Source organism: Agelaius tricolor, unplaced genomic scaffold, assembly GCF_023055355.1.
Source record: "Agelaius tricolor isolate 1412-34295 unplaced genomic scaffold, bAgeTri1.0.p SCAF_49, whole genome shotgun sequence".
Lineage (NCBI taxonomy): Eukaryota > Metazoa > Chordata > Aves > Passeriformes > Icteridae > Agelaius > Agelaius tricolor.
Window position 1 is genome coordinate 2,223,552 of NW_027269309.1, and position 20,172 is coordinate 2,243,723.

Here is a 20,172-nt window from a genome sequence, read left to right on the forward strand (position 1 = left end):
AGACCACCATCCTGACCAAGAGAACAGCAGGCTGTAATCTGACTTTAAACCAGTTTTTGTGTTTTGTTGCATTTACTGTAATCTTCCTAATGACATTGTAACTCTGACCTGAAATCTCTCTTACGGTTTTTCTGTGGGGTTCATTTCTCCTGCTGGTTTACTTTCAAACCAGCACAAACATCCCAACTTTAAATTTCACTCAACTGATGTTTAAATATTCACCCCTTCAGGGTACATGTGCATTCTTTAACTTGCAGGTTCTACTGCACACTGTGGCTGCTAGGCTACAGGTTACTGCTCTGGCACATGCTGGGAAACTACTCCCTGCCCAGGTGGTAATAGGGAGTTTCAAAGCATGCCAAGCAGAAGATTTAGAAGAGAAAAAACATACAGCATTGTGCAAAAAATATTTAAATTGAAATTCAAGTCACAAAATAAATAAACAAACCCAAAAGATGTGTATTTAAAGCAGCTTTTCACCTTCCAGAACAAAAATATCTCAAGTCTGTTTACATCCATCACCTCTGAGGCAATCAAATCCAGCCCCAGAATTTTCTGCATCATACACAAATTCACCAGTGTTTCGATATAAAAACTGAAAAGATGAGGCAACAACAGTCTGTCCGGATTACTTTGGGCCTCACCACAAAATCGGGAGTGCTGTGCCTCCAGAAGGAGCACAGGGCAATGCTACACTGCTGCTTTACACCAGCTCCATAAATGAAGACTAGTAACCTCTCCCTGCAGAGTTACAGAGACTGGAACAAACAGCACTAACCAACAATACACTATTTTTCTGTACTTCTTTTTCCAGATTTAATTTCTACTAACTGAAGCAGATACTTCTAAAAATGCAAATCTAGATTTCTGCATCCCAGTGCAATGAACGACATCCTTAATGCACAAATTGCTCAAGACAATTAATTTAAGGCAAGTACAGGTCAAAGAAAACTTTTTATAAAATCTTTTGAATGTGGGGGCAAATTATTAGTTTAAATACCTAAAGGAACTTCCATTTTAACTGTGTATGAGTTTTATTAAACTTTAATGTTCCCCAGTCTTTCATGGACAAGGTGCTGATGTGTTTAAAATTAACATTTTCCTGCATTATTTCTATATTTGGCACATTCATGGCAATGAACACAGCAGAAAGAGAACGCTTAGCATTCTCCCTCTTGTAAGAGAGGAGGGGATACATTTATATTGGGAGCAATGAACCTCCAGCCAGATCCATGAAGAAACTGCCCTGGCTCCTCATTTCGCTATCAAGATGGGTACGCGGCAAACCCAAGCAGGTATCCCGGGTGCCAGCATATTTCCTATTACCTCAATCCCCACCAAGAATGCAGATACTCACAATACTGCTTATCTGCATCTCTCTTCCAGAGACCAATTCTTTCACAAATCAATTCAAATGTTTAAAAGTTTGCAATATGCTACAAAAGCCCGCCCAAACTAGTTCAACCTAGCAAGGCAATCTTAGAAGCAGCCCACGAAACTCTAAAGGAAAGGCATCCATAGGCTGCATCCAGAGCCAGCTGACAGCTCCCTACATTCTGCAATCCTAACCTAGTATTGAACTTACTTCTGCCAGTTATACTCCCAGGCTATTTCTTTGTGATTTTCTGTAAGCCATCTCCTCAGAGGGTATCTACCCCCCTTTAGTCACCACTGTCGGACTCCTTTTTCTTCGTGTACAGTCTGGTGCTATTTACTTACACTTGACCACTGCCCATCACTCCACCCTTCCTTACTAATTCATAAGTTACTTTTTGCCCTGCATTGTCAGGATCCAACACTAAAAGTTGTGTGAAGTGAACTCACCACTAAGAGAAAAAGCATCATACCTTCCACAGCAAGGCTCCATGAAACAGCATGGAAACTCAAAGAAAATGAATTAGAGCAAAAAATTATGAAAAAATTTAATTGATTTTTTGACTTCACCTCTTGAAATTCATAGGGGCTGGGTGGGATGGTGAAAGCAGCTATTTAGGGACATGATTTTCTGATAATTTACAAACATCTCAAAGTAAATAGGCAAGTAACTTCCAAGGAGGTTTTTATCAACAGTTTTAAGCAGGAGAGACAATAGAAGCCTCTCCAAGTTTTCAGTGAAGCTGATTTAAAAAGAGCAGATACATGTGGAATGGACAGATGACCTTAGGCAGGTTAGGAACTCCGAATTTGCAGACTACTGCAGAATGGACAAATGACAAATGCAGTTCTGCTTTAAAGCAAAACTCTCAATTTTTTTTCTTTTTTTTTTTTTTCCCCCCCCCCAGCCTGTCTGGAGAAAGCTCATGACAATGTTCTGAACAGGCTCTAAATTAGAGGGAGCCCAAAAAAAAAAATCACTGATTTCGAATATGCTTTCTCAGAATCAAGAAAGTCTTCTATGTTTAGAAAAATTCCCAAATGACAAACCAACCATTTTTGGAGTGAATGTTCCCTCTTTCTTTCAATTAAAAATCCTAAACTGCACTATGAAGCAGAAGTTAACTATCGTAGCAGTCACCTTTACAGATTACCTCAAAAAATGTTATGCTTTTGGAAGACAACAGTAGTTTATTATTTCAGGTACAAAACAAAAGTTTCTCTACTGACACCTTCCACTGCATTCACTAAAATGTGCATTTATCCTCCATTTCATACCTGAATCATGAAGTCATTTTCTTCTCTTACTTCGCAAACACACCGAACAATCTCAAAATCACTCTCTTCAACTTCTTCATCAGGGTTGGTGGTTACATCAACATCCTGACTGCAGTCATCGTCACTCCAAGGCAAGCTATCCATAGATGACTCACTCAGGGTGTCATCCTCTGTACAAGAAGTATTTACATAAAATCCTGAGTAATTATAAAAAAAGTCCCTCAAAATCTCATCCCAAGTATGCAAATATACATTCCAAAAAGCATGAGTTCACAGTGCAATTTAAGGAATTTTAAATTTTAACCACAATTTTAACTGTTTATTGAAGGTTACTACATAATGAAGTTTTATAGTCTCATTAATGGCTCTCTCAAAATATCCATCTTAACAGCTTTTGTCATTAAAACTGTATTGTCAGCATACACCATCTCAAACCAAGGCATGAAGTCTCTTCAGACAAAACTATAAACAACAAAACCAGGCTTGTACATTCAAATAGGACTCATGCTAGCTGCTGCAATTGGTACAGAATTGTGACTTGGCACTTCTAGTGCAGAGCTCTCAAAAAGAGGCAAGAGGGTTCTGTTTTATGAACCATTCAATCTCACGAAGTGATGTTTTCATGACAGAAATACTGGGTCCAACACAGAATTTAATCCTGCTTCAGAAATTATTATTTTCATTTAATCTTCTGTTTAGGATGTATTTATAAACTCACAGGCAGTGTACTGCACAAGGTATTCTTCCAGAATGCACCCATGCTACTTAGCTGAAGCTTTAGTGCATCCTAGATTGAATAAAACTGCCAAGAAAATTTTAACTGAACAGCATGCTGAATTGAGAATCTTACCTCAATAATATTAAATCAATGTCTGCATCTTCCTTGGGGATAGAATGGGAGGGTCAGAGGAAGAAGATGAGGTATTTTAATTATTTGAAAATAATTTAATGAGTTAGAGGGAAATGGAAGGTAAAAATTTTAGTCTTAAGTACAATGGTGGGGTCTCACCTACAGTGAGTATAAACTACTTTCATCATTTAGCTCATAGAAGGCAAAACCAGAACTACTAGTCTGTGGCATAAACTGTATCTTTTGGGGAAGCATCTGTTGTCAAAGGGTGAGAGCCCAACACAATGGTTTATTTCCATGTTTAAAAGTTCTATTCCACCTCTGAACTAGGACACTCTTTCCTAAAGTACAGTGGAAGTGACGGGATGGGCACACTGCACTTCCACATTACACAGAAGTTTCACTTTTGTTTACACCTTGATCTTGTTTACCTTGATCTTGTTTACCTTTACACCAGATCTTGTTTAGCTAGGCACAAGTACTGCAGATGCAAAAAGCAACAGAACAATTTTAAAAGGATGAAATAAAATAATTTCTGGTATTTTTCACCACTTTCACTATCTATCAACTGATCAAAAGAAGTTTGAGCAACTGATGGCAAAGCTACTAAACTGTATGTCCTACGGTTGATATACTCCAGAAACACAACTGCTCAGATTGCAAAACGTGTTTCAAGACATTACCACTATCTGCACTTCAGTAGTTTTTAATGCTTCCTGTTTCACCTCTAAAGGGGAACTTAACTGAAGATAAAATTTACTTTTGTCTAATAACAAAGAAAGTTATTCAAAACAACAACAACAAAAAACTAACAACAAAAAAAACAAAAACCCCCAAACAAAAACAAACAAAAACACCCAAAACAAGCTTAAACAGTTCTCAAAAGTGTATCTGTATGAAAAAAAATTTAATGTTCTTGTATAGAATCAAGCTGTCATATATTTTCTATTTCCTTCAAATCTGTGACTTTTAAGAAGAGAAAAATCAATGTTGATCTTTTTTATTGTACCAGTTTGTATCAGTAAGTAGTAACATGGAGCAAGACATTGAGAATTATGAAAGCTGGTACACAGCAGCCAGATTTTTATGGGTTGTGTGTATGAAGTACTATGAAGAAGACATCAATAAACAGTACTCAAGAGCTTCTCATATGAAGCTCAGAAAGTCATTATAAGCATATTCATTCTGTATCAATACAACTACACATCATGACACCCAATGGTCTCTTGAACACAGCAAGCTCGCAAAGCACCCATTTTTAACTCTGAAGGAGTTCTTACATTGTAGAAACTTTTGGAAATACGAAAATTATTAAGTTGTAACATCGTTATTTTAGGAGTTAATAAGGCACTGAAAAAAAACCCTGCAAAATGAGTTTGATTTCTGAGATAAGGGCAACAGTCTTGAAGTGTATATGAAAGTCAAGCCAAAGTAAAAAGCAGCAACATCAAGCGCAGGCAAACGAACTGGGTCCAGTCTTGTCAAGCAGGGGGAAAGAAATACACACAGCCCTGAGTAAAAATAGCCAAATTTATACAATAAGAACCAGTTTTCAAATATGTTAGTGCTGCTCACATATTTACTGGTAATGAAAGAACTAGAAAGCCATAGAGGAGAGTCATCTCACCATTTGCTTTTGATCTTCCCTTAGGCTGTCCAGAATCAGTGCAGTGAAGCAAGGTGCTTGGGTGAGCAAATGATTTATTTGAAGAATTAGATTTTGTGACAACTGATTTTTCAGGTGAAAGCTCTTGTGAGATATCTGTGTTCTCCGCAGTGCCTGAATACCCTGTAAAATTGTAGTAAATCATTAAAAATCTATGGTCAAAAAAAGTTGACAGAAGAAACAGCACCATGCATGCCCATAGCAGAAATGTGTAACTCACTGAGCCAGTTCCCAGTATGCTGGAGCTCTGGGACTGTGTGATGCTGCTGCAAGATGTGCAAGCTTTCCAGGGGCAAGAAGGTATTTTCTGAACCAGACAATTTTATACCGCTCAGTCGCTGTTTACTGCTGTCAGAAGTGACAAAGGTCTAAGTGACCAGCCTTTCCAGGCCAACTATTCTTCAGACTGAGTAGGTGTACAAATACCTTTGCTTTACAGGCACTTTCACACAAGCACCACTAGCTGGAGACCTCCCCCTCACATCCGACTCTTACTCACATGAGGTTATACACATTCCCTAATCTCACAGACTTCAAAGTGGATAGAAAGCACTTGTTTTCCTAGTCTATCTATGGAACAGAATGCACAGGTGGACAAGCCCAGATTAAGTGTGAAGAAAACACCTTGAATAGTTCCCCTGCGAGGCCTACATTGGATATAAATCAAAGCTGGCTGAAGTTACAAGTAACACTCTCCAGTTACCTGGAAAAAATCTTCACAGTTCTGGACTGAATTACCATAAGGTCACCATCAAAAAAAGGCATGCAACATCTTAAAACTCAATGACAGACTGAGAGGTGGCTTGTGGGGACTTGGTGCATAAATCTACAAATTATACTTTGTACTTTATCATTATACTTGTGAGCACCATACAATCAGAAATTCATTAAAATTATTTGTTGCAGTACAATTCTAAGTGACTTGGCCTATGGTTCTTCCAATACACTCTCTTGATAGCTTGCCCTATTCATGGCAGCAATCAGAGAATTTTCTACCTCAGAAACTCCTCCTTAGGGAGATCTAGCTTCACAAATGATGCCTAGCAGATTGAAGTATACTGCATCCCCATCAATGACAGAGGATGTTGTTGATCACACTTGATCCTTAAACATTTCAAACAAATTTTCCAGAATCGGCTGTGTTTTCAGTAGCGAAGAATCCATTACCTCTAACACCTGGGCCTCTGCCTCAAGTTCAAAGCTTGAAGTGGCCCCAGGAAAGCATTCCCAAGCCTCCACAGATGAAACCAAGAATGCACGTTGCTACTACAGCCATTTCAATGTAGTGCAACAGCATGAGACATGAAAGAGGGACACAGCTGGAGTTTAGACTTTAAATTGGGCTTTTACTAAATCTCTACAGAAAAAAGATTAATTTCTTTAAGAAAGAAATTAAGGCTGTGACGGATTTAATTGGGCTCATTGTTACAGCCCACTCCCCCTCAAAGTGGAAGTGTAAGAAATAATAAGGTTAACAGCAGAAAAAAAGGACTCAAACTTTGCAAACTCCAGCATTCATAAAGCAGTCCCAGAACTAACGTAACTGAGAACAGCCTGTACACAGGGCATCTGCACTCTCTTAACTGGGCAAAGCTTGCATAGAAGCACACTTATTAAGGAAAAGCCTGACTTATACACTGACATTCATTTAGGAGTGATATTTATTCTGTGCCATTACAAGCACTACTACAAGCCACCATCCAGCATTACTGAGGAAGCTTAACCAGGAAATAGATTATCTTGTCAATCACAATTTAAAATCAATTATTTAATAAAATAAAAGCTAAGTGAAGAAAAAGGCTGAAATGCAATGCCTGATCTTAAGTGATCTAAAGTGATTTTCTGGAGGTAATAAAGCAAAAGAATGAAGCCAGTTTCATCTACAGGAAAATGAACTTTACCAGGCTTAGATCTCTTTTTCTTTTTTTTCTTTTTCTTTGACTTGGATCTTTCATAGTCTTTGGATTTTTTTTCTTTGTTCTTCTCATGTCCTTTAACAGCTGAAATTAAAAAAAATTCCAAATTAGTTTAAATAAATATATACATTTATTCTACTTCATAATGTTCTTAAAAGTGTCCCATTCTTTTGGACAATCAAGGCCAGTTCCCTGAAAAAAACAAAACAAAACAATAAACCCAAGAAGAAAACTTACTTTTAAGAATTCCCCAGCTCTCAATTGGAATAATCTATTTTAGGTCCTAATTTGACTGTCCCATAACAAAATATAAGTATCCTGTAGGAGAAAGGAAATGTACAGCAGTGCCCACTTATTATTTACATGCTTCAGAGATCATAAAAATACCGAGGGATTTGTTATGTCCAGTTTCTACATTATTATGACTGGACATTTCACTAGCATTGTAACACAAAACCCTGAACTTCAGTTCAGTTCCCCAAGCAAGTATTTTATTTATATTGAAAATGGAGTAAATGGTTCGGCTGGCTTTAACTATTCTCTCAACATCCGTTCTCCATTCTATTTTTATGGCATTAAAAACACTCCATAATGATGAATAACTGACAGCTGTCAATTAAGTCTATCCTCAAAGCATGCTTCCAGAGCATGCACAATTCAGTATAAGCCTATTGAAGGGCATGTTCACAAATCCCTGCTTTCCAGACCCCAGTGTTTGGTTACATCCTATCTTTCAGATTTAGGTCCCAGCACACAATTTCTAGATACTTATGCAGTTCCTTATGTAAATTATCCTGACTCAGAGATGTAATCAATGCCTATTATGGAAGGATCTCTTGTATCTCAAAATGGCTCTGCTCTCAGAGTGCTTGGCTGATTAGCCACTCACCATCCCATTCAGAAACCTATTTCAATGTCAGATGATAGAGATCTGAATAAGCACTTGAAGACAGTGTATACTGTAAGAAATCTTCACTTGCACAAACCATTTGAGAACCCTAGATTGTCTGTAACCATTTATAAAGTAAACCAGCAATACCAGCATATTATGTCAACCCCTTTCACACACATCAACAGTAAAGTCCCCGATTTATCGGCTGAGTATTTATGGCACGAACAGTTCACTGAGAAACTGCAAATGGCAGTCACATTTAATCTGCTCAGGTAAGCATGCAGGACAAGCTTAATAGCTTGTCCTCAGGAGTCTCTTTAGCTCTGCATGTCCCCATCCTGTTGAGTCCTCAAAGATTTCCTGCTACTTTGCTATTTCTGTGCCCCTCTTAGCAAATGAGGTTAGCAAAGGCACCTCAGTGTGCTCATCCACATGGCCACACCAGGCACCTGGGCTTCAAAGGCAGCAGAACTGGCAGCACAAAAGTCACCTTATTCCACCTCTCGGTGTTGAGGGAAATTAAAAAAACCAAAACAAAGAACAGGAAAAGAAAAGGTGCATATTCAAGTGTCAAACACAGTGCTTCCAACTTCCTTCTTACTTTCATCTGTTCTCATCTCTTGTACTTCCAATGGTCAGGATGCTCTTGGTACCATTCCCTTCTCTTTGCTCACAGGGATGCAAGAAAGTTCTATCATTTTATTCTTCCAGAAGGGAAGAGAGAATAACTGAGCTCAACAGAGGGAGGAAAATTTTCCTTATTTTCATTTGAAAATTCAAATTCACATGATCAGATTACTGGATTTGTTTGAAGATATCCAAGGGCACATGGGGAGCTTCCTCAACCACTATCAAAATATTCAAGATAAATATGAAAGAAACTGTCACTTTATCCACCTTGTCCCCGTAAGCTTCCCCGTGTGTCTTAAAATCTGAAAAAAATCTAAATATTTGCAAACTTCTTTGTGAAGCTATCTTCTGAAATGCACAGCAGTTAATGCATGTTTCCATGAAAAAAAATTCTTCAAAGAACAAGTATTTGAGTATTATACTAGAATCTTCCAAAATCAGGAACTAAACATTCTCGTTGTTTAAAGCTGTTTCTTCTAAGTGCTCTGAAGTGTAATGAATTTTCACTGACATAAGACCAGATAGAGAGACTTATCTAGGTTATGAGCATCCTCACAGATTCACATAATCAAACAGAAAGATAAACTGAGAAACATAATCCTAGAAATTAAGCACAAAACAACTACATTTTTTAATGGTTTGGGGTTTTTTTGAATAGACAAAGGATTTCAACTTCCTTGAATGGCACAGACTCATAAGAACTGGGATGAGTGCTCGCCATCCTCTATCACATCACCACTGTGAAAGTTCATTATAATCTCTAAATGCCACACTTGCACATAGGACACATCCCAGTGAGTGAGGAACAGGGAGGAGATACTGATGGGCCTCATTCAGACCTTCCTACAAGGAAGGGCAGTGAGGGATGCACAAGAATAAACAAGATGCTAAGTACTGTCTGTCTGCTATGATCAACAGAACAACATAGACACAGGCAGCTAAGGAGGTGATCTCCAGGAGACAGAGCATCTGTCATAGATATAGCAGTCTAACCTCAGATTTTGTTTGTGTTTTCCTCATCACCGTGACTCAAGTTCTTTCTTACTGAAAGAAATCTAGAAGTATGTTGGGAATTATTTATATTTTGTATGTATATAAATAATATATTATTATTAATATGTATTGTTTCTATGAACGTATATGTGTGTATACATACATCGCCCCATCCTGTCTGGCTGTTACCCACCAATACTACAGCAGATTTCAGTATAAACAGAGTTTACAGGATACCACTGAACAGTCAAAGTCGTGAAGTTCTTCAGAGATGTCTAGTAGCAATTGCTGACTACAAGAAGTGGTCAAGTACTATTGAAAATAATCCCCTACAAAACATATCACCCTAGGTCATTGTGCCTCATGTCCACTCCCATCCGCCTCCTTTAAGTTTAGGTATCTCAGTAGGTACAAGATTACTTAAAATATTTAATGATTTGGGCAGCCAGGAGTTTAACAGAATTAAGACCTACAACCTTTTAATGACCTTTAATACTTTAATACTTTTTACATCCTATAAATATTACCAACTGACTGCGCAGAATAAACCCCAGTGCAGAGAGCAGGAAAACTTACAAAATTACATTGAAAAAACACTGCTTACATTTTATGCCATACATTTATACAAAATTGCTCTCTCTCTAAACGAAGGTGTGAGAAACAACTGCTCACTCAAAAAAATTTAAAGGGTTTATTAAACCTTAATAAAAATACAACAAAGACTAGGTAAGGAAAAGCAGGCCTGGGAACTGCCCTGGCGGTTGCCCACCACATGGTTGGCTCATCTTCAAGGTGGATGTTTCCTCTTTTATATCTCTAGCCTCTCCTAGAGCCTTGTCAGTCAACTCCTTCCTTACTATCCAGTGGTGGAAGTCACTTTCTTACATTCTGATTGGAGGTCAGGTGCTGCCATAGTAACAAGCCAACCTTCCCAAATCCCTGGATTACCAAGACTATCCACTGATAACACATACTGGGGGGAGCACATTGCAGTCACATAACTATACATTTATAAAACTTCTTTTACCATATATATAATGTTTACCCCTTAATTGTGAGAACCAACCATTTACTCATCTATAAAAAAGGTATAGAGAATATTATCAGTTCCTTACGATGTTTAAAACTTTCTCAAGACTTTTCCCTTTCCATGTTAACTTCCCATGTTAAACCAAAAGCCGTACCATGTTGAACTCTTTCTCTTTCCCGAGGTCTCCGCAGTGCTCTTGCTATGTGGTTCCTGGTTTGGTCTCTAATAGAATGTCGGTGACTATTTAGTGCACTTACAGGTGTTGAAGTTCTTCTCTTTTCTACTTTTTCATCTCTATATGGGGTACTCCTGAGGGTTATGTGTAGAGGAGCATCTACAAACAGAACAAAGACCAAGTCCAAGCTTTAAATACTTTCCAAAGTCAGTCTATTTCAGCAGCAGCAGCTCTGACAGACCATGTGGAATGTTTCTGATCAGACATTGCTCAACTCAGTCCTAGCCCTAAAACGCTAAAAACTCCAATGTTTTTGCTGGATTTGCTGATGAGCTTTTCTTTCAAAAATAAACAGGGGATGTCCACGCATTCCCAAATCTCTATTCTTCAGAAAAACTGTGACTTTTTTTTTTTTTGAGAAAAGATGAAAAGAGAAACAGTTCAGTTCAGTTCAGCAGACACACAGGCTGGGTCATTTTTATTAGCTCCTCCAAGAGAAAAAGTGCCCATTTGGTTCAATTAGAGGAACCACAGCCAGTTCTCCTAAGAGTGCTTTGTAACATACACAGAAGTGGCATAAAGCAGCTCTGCACATATAAGGAAGAACAGTGTTTAAATACGTACCTCTGAAACAACAGTGTTTCAATCAAGAGTGAGATGCAAGAATTCAGAATCCCTACCTAAAATTCATAAAAATCTTAAGATGCAGACATGGCTTCATATGAGATTACAATTTTATTTACATTAAGTCAAACTGTTTCATCCTCCTAACTGCAAGTAGCAACTCCTCCTGAAAAGACTCCTGGACACAGAAAAAGAGCAGTGAAGGTGATAAAAGCTAAAGCTGCATGGCAGATAGGACAGCAGACTGAACAAGACCAGTTGCCATTTAGTTTTGGAGTATTACATTAAATGTCCTGGTCAATGAGACCCAGTAGCCAAGGTGACAGGATGCTGACATTTATCAAAAATATCCAGTTCTATCATCATATGCATCTCAAAAGTTCAGAGGATAAGAAAGGCAACTTGTTTCTCATCTGAAGATTAACATGCCATACTTAGACACCTTTAATAAAACAATTCTGAACAGAACTTGAGAGTGACTGAAAAGGGAAAGAGTCCCAGAGGGCACACTTAGGAGAAAAAACTAGATCAAGCACCCTGCCCTGATCAACATTTCAAGCTGAAGAAATAACAAGGCACATTAAAAGATGTCATTGTTAGAGCTTTCAGAATCACATGGATCTCTTCAAGTAAAAGAAACTCCAAGATGCAGAAATCTGATGACATTTTCCCTGGTCCTCTCTCTCTAGGAAGTTGGAAGTGAAAGGAAAAAAAAAAAATTCCAAACAAAAAAAAAAGAAAAGCCACTTGTAACTACTTCCACAATCAAACTTATCTTCTAGTCAACTGCCCTAGTGCTCTACAGCAGCCACAAAAGACAGAAATTAAACCAAAACCCAATTACCACACAAGACCCTCTAAAAGATGCCTTTTGTCCAGACAGGCAATTTTTTTGGTAATTTTTTGTTTGGTTGGGCTTTTTGGCGCTGTCTTTATTTACTTGATTGTTTTTAATTCAAGTCTATATTTATTTCCTGCTCCTCTGAGGACTCCCATGAGTAGGGAGTCAAGATATCATCAGTTCAGATGACAAAAACAAAGGAAGAAAAGTTTCAGATGAAAACTTTTTCCATGGTACACAGTAGCTGAGAAATAAGATTCAGGTACTACATAGTCTCTTTGGGAACACCAGTACCCTAATAAAGTTTATGAAATGCAAATGGTGTATTTCAGTACAGGGTGAAAAGTCACACAAACAATATTTTCTGCAGCTTTCCTAACTGTCTACTCTGCAATAATTTTCCAAAATATTTACAGAACACCACATCAGTGAAACTCAAAATTACAATACAAAAATCCATACACACCTTACAGCCTTCATTCAGGCCTCCTAACTTTCCCTTCTCCCAACAGCTCAACTCAATCTCATGAATTAACATTTTAGAACACCACAGTCACCTTGGATCCTAGCAGTCTGCAACAGCACAAGGCCTCTTAGCTTCCTGTGGGCTGACACAGATGCACACAGGATCTTGGTGGAGCAAAATTGTATTTCATGTCCACTGGGGTTTTGTAGCTTTGTGAGATTTAATTTCAAGGAGATTTTTGCCAAGAATACATCCTGTCTTTTATGACACACAGGTTAATCTATTTCTGTAAAATTTCTCAGCAAGCTGTAACACTGTCCTGGTGGAGGGGTCATGGTACTCTATCATACACTGGATGCTTTTCTTTTTTTTTTTCCCCAGTAACAGACACAAAGACGCTACGTTTTGAAACATCTTTGTTCCATTGAAAAGAAAGTTTAGAGGGTCTACAAGATCTTTGAGCACTCTGAATACATTTTAGAAGTTGTGAATAAATTTGAGATGATGAGATTAAAAACCTGGAAATTTATCCTAAACCTTCGAGATAGCAAGTATTAAAACTGATGCAATGGAGATGCAAGCTTACAAGCCTTCCACACTAAAGTGTTCTTTTTCCTCTTCATTTGGTAGTATAACTCAGGTCAGTTTATAAAATCATTCCCTAAAGAACAAAGAACAATTATTCATAACAAACACAACTAAGACCTTATATTTAGGCATGTGGCTTTAAAACTTGCACATTTCTCACATTTTGATTTTCTGCAGTACCACCTGCAGAATTGTGCCACCTGTTTCCATCCTCTGGTCTCCCCAAGCCAACCTTAACCCTCCAGAAGGTTTCCTAGTCCTCTGCCTCCACCCAGTCACAGAGCATTGGGTTGTGAGGCTGCAGTGACAGCAGGACCACACTCATAGAGATTCCTATGAGGAGTACACAGGGGATCCCTAAGTGTTTCCTAAAGCTGCTTATGCAGGCCCCATGAAGACACATACAACACCTGTATCCCACCTCAGGGAAACCACAAAAGGCACAAAAAGCCTCCTGAGACCCTGGACAATGTCACTTTCATTGTCCTTGAACAGTAATGTTGTGATTAAACATCAGAGCAGATTAATTTCCAGCTCAGATGACAAAGAATACCACTAACAGGAACAGGAGGTATGTTCACAAAATACTGGAGATGAACAAGATTGCTGATTAACTGCCTCCAGCCTTCTTCCATGGAGTTCTTTCAGGTCTCTCTCTCCTAAGCCTGGAAGAAGTATCCTCTGTGTACCAAGAGCTGACCCAGAAGCTGTGAAGGATCTTAGAAACACATACAAACCTGAAATATGAAATTACCTCAAGCATGCAGAAACCACACACACAGAGCTTTAGAAAACTTACTACTAAACACAGTGAGGTTCAGTGACAGACAAGGCAGTAGCTTTCTGTCCCCTGGAACCCTGATGTAGGACCCCAGGTAAGATAACTCAGCATTCACAGGAAGCAGAGACTGCATTCCCAAGTATGTGAATCAGACAAAGGTACCATCAACAGCTGTGAGATCATTTGCTGGGAACTTCCAGTGGTATTTTCAAGAACTGAAAGACCATGTTTCATCTTGACTTACAGCCACTCCCCAGAAACCAAATGCAGTACTGTCTTGATAAGCCAAATACAACCAGCAACTCTGCAAACACAGAGGCTGTTTATGCAGATCTTCCCTGGCTCCAAGGAAAAAGCCCACATTTGTGTATCACCATGCACACCCCACTGCCTAGCAAAGAGGCATCAGTCAGCCAGAATCAAGAGGATACAGGAAAATTTCCCAAAGGATTAATCTTACAACCACTACACAACAGGCCAGAGGTTTGCCTGTTAACAGCTGTTAGAGACAATCAGATGCCCGAGATATTCTAAGATGTCAAAACAAGTTTGCCAACTCCACCCACACACAATTCAGCTCTCATCAGTAACACAAGTAAGAACAAAATACTTATTTTTTTTACTCATGTAAAGAATTCATGGATGGAGTAGTTTATACTAACAGGACATACTGTAATTAACTCTGAGTAGGCAGAATTTTCTAAAAATGAGGTTATGTGAAAAAATTTAAATCTACTGACAAAACGTTTTTTCCTTCTTTAAGTGATTTATATGGACTCCATAGTAAGGACAGATTTTTTACAGTAGGCAAACTAAAAATTGCAGGTCTCTTCCTGTAGTTTCTTCCTCATGGCAAGGAACACAGGAGAGCCAAGAGCAGCAGCGACTTGCCAGACTGAGGCTACTGTACTACACCCACACTCCAAATCAAAGCTTAATACTGCACAGTGCTTTTGAAGTTCCAAAACTGACTTTGGCTCCATTATTACCAAAACTCCTGAGAGGGCTTAAACTGTGTCCTAGGAGTCAATGGGTATCAACTCATGAGATCGCTGTCAGTCCAATTGTGCTGACACCAGTACTAAGGAGCTATTAAGAGCACACAAATCACCTCAGATGGCACTTCCATTACCAACTCCCCTACTTGTTCATGAGGTTTATGTCTCCAGAGAAATCTTCAGCATCCAGCAAGTACAGGAGCCTCATCATAGTATGACATGGGGACACACCAGCTATGCAAGCACTCAAGTCTTGACTGTTGGATTTCAGAACATATGTTCAGCCCAAAGGCATTAACTATATGTTAACAAATCTCCAAATGGACAGATTTCACTAAAAAAATGAAAGTCACCAATACAGAAAAACTCCAAGTCAAGATGTCAAAATTGTGACTTGCAGGTAACAAAGAAAGAAATGAAACTATTCTATGCCTCATGCCCTTGGAGTGGTCTAGGTCAGGAAACAACAATTTTTATTAAGAAAAATCTTTTGCAAGCACTTGATACAAAATAACATGGATGGAGAGACAGACATATCTGAAAGAGACAACTGGTACCTTCAGAGAAAATTGTTTACAGTGTCTGCAGGACACAAGTCACAGTATGGGATGATGTACTTTAACAGTAAACTAAGGGGTTCTGCAGCAAAAGAGAAGGGACTATAAAGAAAGAAACCTGTCTTAAGGTTAATGTATATGGGCACAGAATCCAGTTTTACTTAAGAGTTGGACTTGATGATCCTTGTGGGTCCCTTCCAACTAAGAATTCTGTAATAAAAAAAATGGAGTACAGATGCACAGATCAATAAGCAGCTGACAAATTGTCACAGATACTGTACCACATTTAATTTCCAAGCAATTATTCTGATAGAGCATCTCTACTTGAGCTAGCACAAAATCTAAGCAACTCTTTCATCTAAGACCAACACTGAAGTCATCTGCAGCCCAGACTCAAAAAGCCTCTTTTAGGCTTAAACATCCACACATATTTTCAACAGATCTCAATTCTCCTAACAGAGGCCTGCAGATGGCTCTGCAATGCACCTGAGGTACAATGCAGCCTGAGAGCTGAGGGCAGGTATACCTGCATCTCCTCTAGCCCAGGGGGACATAACATCAACTGCCTTCTTCTGTGTAAGGACAATTCTTTCCTGAAGACCAAAGCAGCAACAACTCAAGGAGGTAAGTATTGTAACATGCACTTGGGGGAAGAGCTGTTTCATCATAACAATCTCATACTACTTTCTGATAAATTTAAGAAAGGTATTGCCTGAACATATCCAGTAGCCATGAAATCCTAGTCATTCTGTTTAGGCATATTCTGTAAGGCATACATAAAATACAAGCGGGAGGCAATAGCAGTACCTTCCTCTCTGTTCAGAGCAACTACAGAATTTAGAGACCTATTGGTCAATTTTGCTACTGCAAAGGCAAGATCCTTCTTTGGAAAGAGGGGGAGACAGTTCAAATCAGTCCCACACTAACCTTTCCAGCTCACTCAAGCTTTGATTCCAGTGTCAAGTAACACAACTTACATACTGGAAATTTTAATTTTGGAATCTTCACTCCAGTGCAAAGCAACTATATGTGAATTGTTCTTTCCCAAATTTAACAACATGGTCACTGAAGACCACTTACATCCATCTTCTTTTCTATGTGTTAACATTTTAATTTTAAACACTGTGAAGAAAAGGTTTTGCAACTGTTCTCAATTTTACACATTCTCCTACAACTTTAGAAGCAGTAAGTATTTTCACTTTAAATCCAGCACCAGATAACCCCCACCATTTATTTTATGTGTAGCATAAAGAGTAAGGAGTTCTAGAGGTCTAAAATAAAACTTGTGAGACAAGTGTAACAAAGCTCCTAAAGCAAGAGCATCTTAAATTTTATAGAATAACAAAAATCATGATTGTTGAAATTTTTATCTGTTAGAAATTGCCACCTTTTTTTAAGCACTAAAATCGACCTAATATAGTGAAGTACAAGAAAAGCACATTTGTACCAAAAGGTAAAATGATATTATTTTTAAACAGGAGATTTTTTGCTCACGAAAGGATAGTAAATATGAAAATATACCCACCACATACCAGACTGAATTATGGATTCAAAAGCTTTCACTCTAAGCAGTACCTCCTGAAAAGCCTTTTGAAAAGGTGGCAGAAGTGCTCAGTAGACAGAAGGTCTTGCCTAGAAGACAGGCTTTCTATACATGCCATTAAGACAGAAGAACAGAACTTCTAATACTTCAAAGCAAGAGCTCATGAATCTCATGAACTCTGCTTTCAACTGTGTAGCACCATCAAACAAAAATTAGAGTCATAAAGAACACACTGAGTTAGAAAACAATGGCACTTAGTATCAGACATATAACTAATATATAATGACATTGTCTTTCCTCATCAAGAAAAAATGTACTATAGTTCCGCAACAGCAGGCTTCAACTGTGAAGGTGACTTGAGAACTTTACAGCCTACCTGCCCCCCACCCCCCCCCCCCCCCCATCACCTTGATGAAATGTTCAACTGCTGTGAGCACACCCCAGGCACTCTGTGCAGAGAGCTGCTATGGAGTACATCATGGAAATGATCCAGGTGAAAAGTATCCATCCACAAATGGGGAATTAGAGGGGTGGAGGCTTAAAAAAAGCAAATACAGTTACACCTCAGCTCCACAACGAATTACTTGCAAGTGATGATGGTGCATCTGACTGTATGCACTTGGAGGAAAGGATAAATGGAAGGGTCAAGATCTTGAATCACTAGTCAGTGCATTCAAGACAATCACAACGAAACAACTTCTCAGATCAAAATGAATTACACAGTTCAAAAGAGCCAAACAGAAGTCTGGTTATTGAAAAATCCATGACATGCACAAAGCCTGTTTTGATCAATTTGCAGCTGTCAGCAGCCAGTCTTCACACCATGCTTATCTCAGGTATGTTTCTCCAGGCAACACTTGGGTTCAATTAAGCTGCATACAGAGTACAATACATACAAATCATTACATCCTAATGCATTCCTACCTAATTCAAGATTATGCCTTTGCATTATTTAAAGATACAGAAATATTTGGGGTTCATATGTAGTTACAGTATGTAAAGTCACACTTATCTTGTTAGGAACAAGCAGTAGCACCTCAAATGAAAACTCATTTTCTAGACTCTTAAGAAAAGCAGCCACGAAGCAAAGCAAGGCAGGATATATCCTGCTATAGCGAGCTGGAGTTCTGTGAGCAACTTGTAATACTTTGTAGTTCTTAAACAACATATTAACAAAAGATCAACGGCAAAGACAAAAGACGTTAGGGAATTCAGCAAGGAGAAAGATGGATTTTATAAAAAAGGCTCAATGAGAAGAAAGAAGACATGACTAGTTCTACGGACTTGAAGTACACAGCAACATCAGTCCACAAGCGCCAAGTCTGGACAGGTTATCAACAACCACTGCAGTTCACAATAGACCTAGACTGCCACTCTGGTGTCATGCAAGGCAGAGAGAGCGCTTCAGAGAATGAGGGTGAAGCAGAAGTGAATGTGATTTTGCACACTGCAAAGCAGTTAAAACTTTTTTTTTTTTTTTGGCTAACCAGTAAGTTTTTATCCCTTTCCACTGACAATCTGTTGTGTGAAGATCTTTTTCAAGCACAGCTGAAACAACTGCACTTGTAAATACTATGATTTTTCATGACATAGAACAGTAAATACTGCAGAAACTCATACTGGATTTCCAGCTGGGTATGTGCTTGAAGGCAGTAAAGTACATGTAAGTAAAGTCAGAGTCTAAAGATAAGGAAGAAATAGGAGAGAACTGGAGGTACCCAAACTGTTCCCTAATACAGAAAAGGACCGAGGTCTCCAACCAATACTATTTATAAGCCAGGAGAAAAATAAAAATCAAGTCAGAAACTCAGGATAATGGGGTTTTTAAAAGGGAACAGAGGTGTAATATGCAAGTGAGCTGCTACAGAAAAATAAGAGAAGCTGTACAGTGGGATCTTTATCAGAAAATGATCTTGAATTCTAGAAGAAACATCTTCATATCTTTCTACAACATGATGTGCACACGTATTATGCTTCTTCTCCACACAGAAACATGCTAAGACACAGCCCTGAAAGAGACTCCTTCAGCCCAAAAGAAAATAGATTTCTGGTATTTTCTGTCTGTCCTGACTGCTGCTGTTTAAAAAAAGAAAGAGATCAATACCATACTTACACAGTGAACCAGCTGTGGTCCGTCCTCTTTTTGACCTTTCTTGATTAGCTTTTTCAGAAGCCAAAGAAGCTCTGGTTTGAATATTTCTTTTTACAGGGTTCTGCTGTGATTCTGCAGCCTTTTCCACTCCATGAAAGTATTTCATGTGATAATGCAATAACTTGGCTTTGCGGAAGGATTTTGAACAGTCCAAGAACTTGCATCTAAACTTGTGATCTTGGTCAACAGTTGCAGCTTTTTTTGATGCAAGAAAATCTGTTCTCCTACAAGGTTTTGTTACTGTAAGAACAAAACAGATAAATTGCCCCATGCATATGCTATATTTACCGAATGGTTTCCTAAACTTCAACAGCAAAAAGAAGCATGCATTCACACACATTAGCTATGAAATGCTGTAACTAAAATGTTAATGCCTTATCTGCCTTTAAGATTAGTAACTTTAAAGGGAAAACTCTATCCTACACTGCTCATAAATCTGGTTGTCATGACACCACTGTTTTTATGAATAAGTTAAAATATTTTGTTTCCCTGAGTCCTTGCCCAACAGCTGATCTCACTGTATAGTGCTCCTGAAGATAAAAGACTGAATCACACAGAGATTACATCCTTATGTCCGAACACTAAAGATTATTTGTTCACAACTATTCACATCTCTGGTGAAAGCAAGAAAACAGTTCTGCTTCTCTGCTTACAATTATTTTGCTACGTGCTTTCTGGGTGCATAGTTTTGCCACCAAAGCCTGGTTATTTCCAAAGACAATAGAGGCAATGTATTAGAACATTTCAAAAGTAAAATTGAAATTTATTTCAATTTTTAAGTAGCAATGAAACACAAAATTGCTTGCATCTTTTACAAA

The 20,172-nt window shown here is 38.4% G+C and overlaps 1 protein-coding gene across 19 annotated transcripts in view; it reads right to left on the minus strand.

The window, feature by feature from the left end:
* Nucleotides 1-20,172, minus strand: part of PHF20 (PHD finger protein 20) — a 71,769-nt gene that overhangs the window by 16,913 nt on the left and 34,684 nt on the right. For 13 of the 19 annotated variants that reach the window (XM_071455499.1, XM_071455490.1, XM_071455492.1 and 10 more), the window contains 5 exons: nt 19,316-19,594; nt 10,784-10,963; nt 7,070-7,168; nt 5,130-5,291; nt 2,653-2,849 (listed from right to left, as the gene is read on the minus strand). In XM_071455499.1, coding sequence (XP_071311600.1) covers nt 2,653-2,849; nt 5,130-5,291; nt 7,070-7,168; nt 10,784-10,963; nt 19,316-19,594 — 917 coding nt within the window. The remainder of the gene's footprint in view (nt 1-2,652; nt 2,850-5,129; nt 5,292-7,069; nt 7,169-10,783; nt 10,964-19,315; nt 19,595-20,172) is intronic. The other 6 variants (XM_071455502.1, XM_071455501.1, XM_071455504.1 and 3 more) reach the window with 5 other exon arrangements.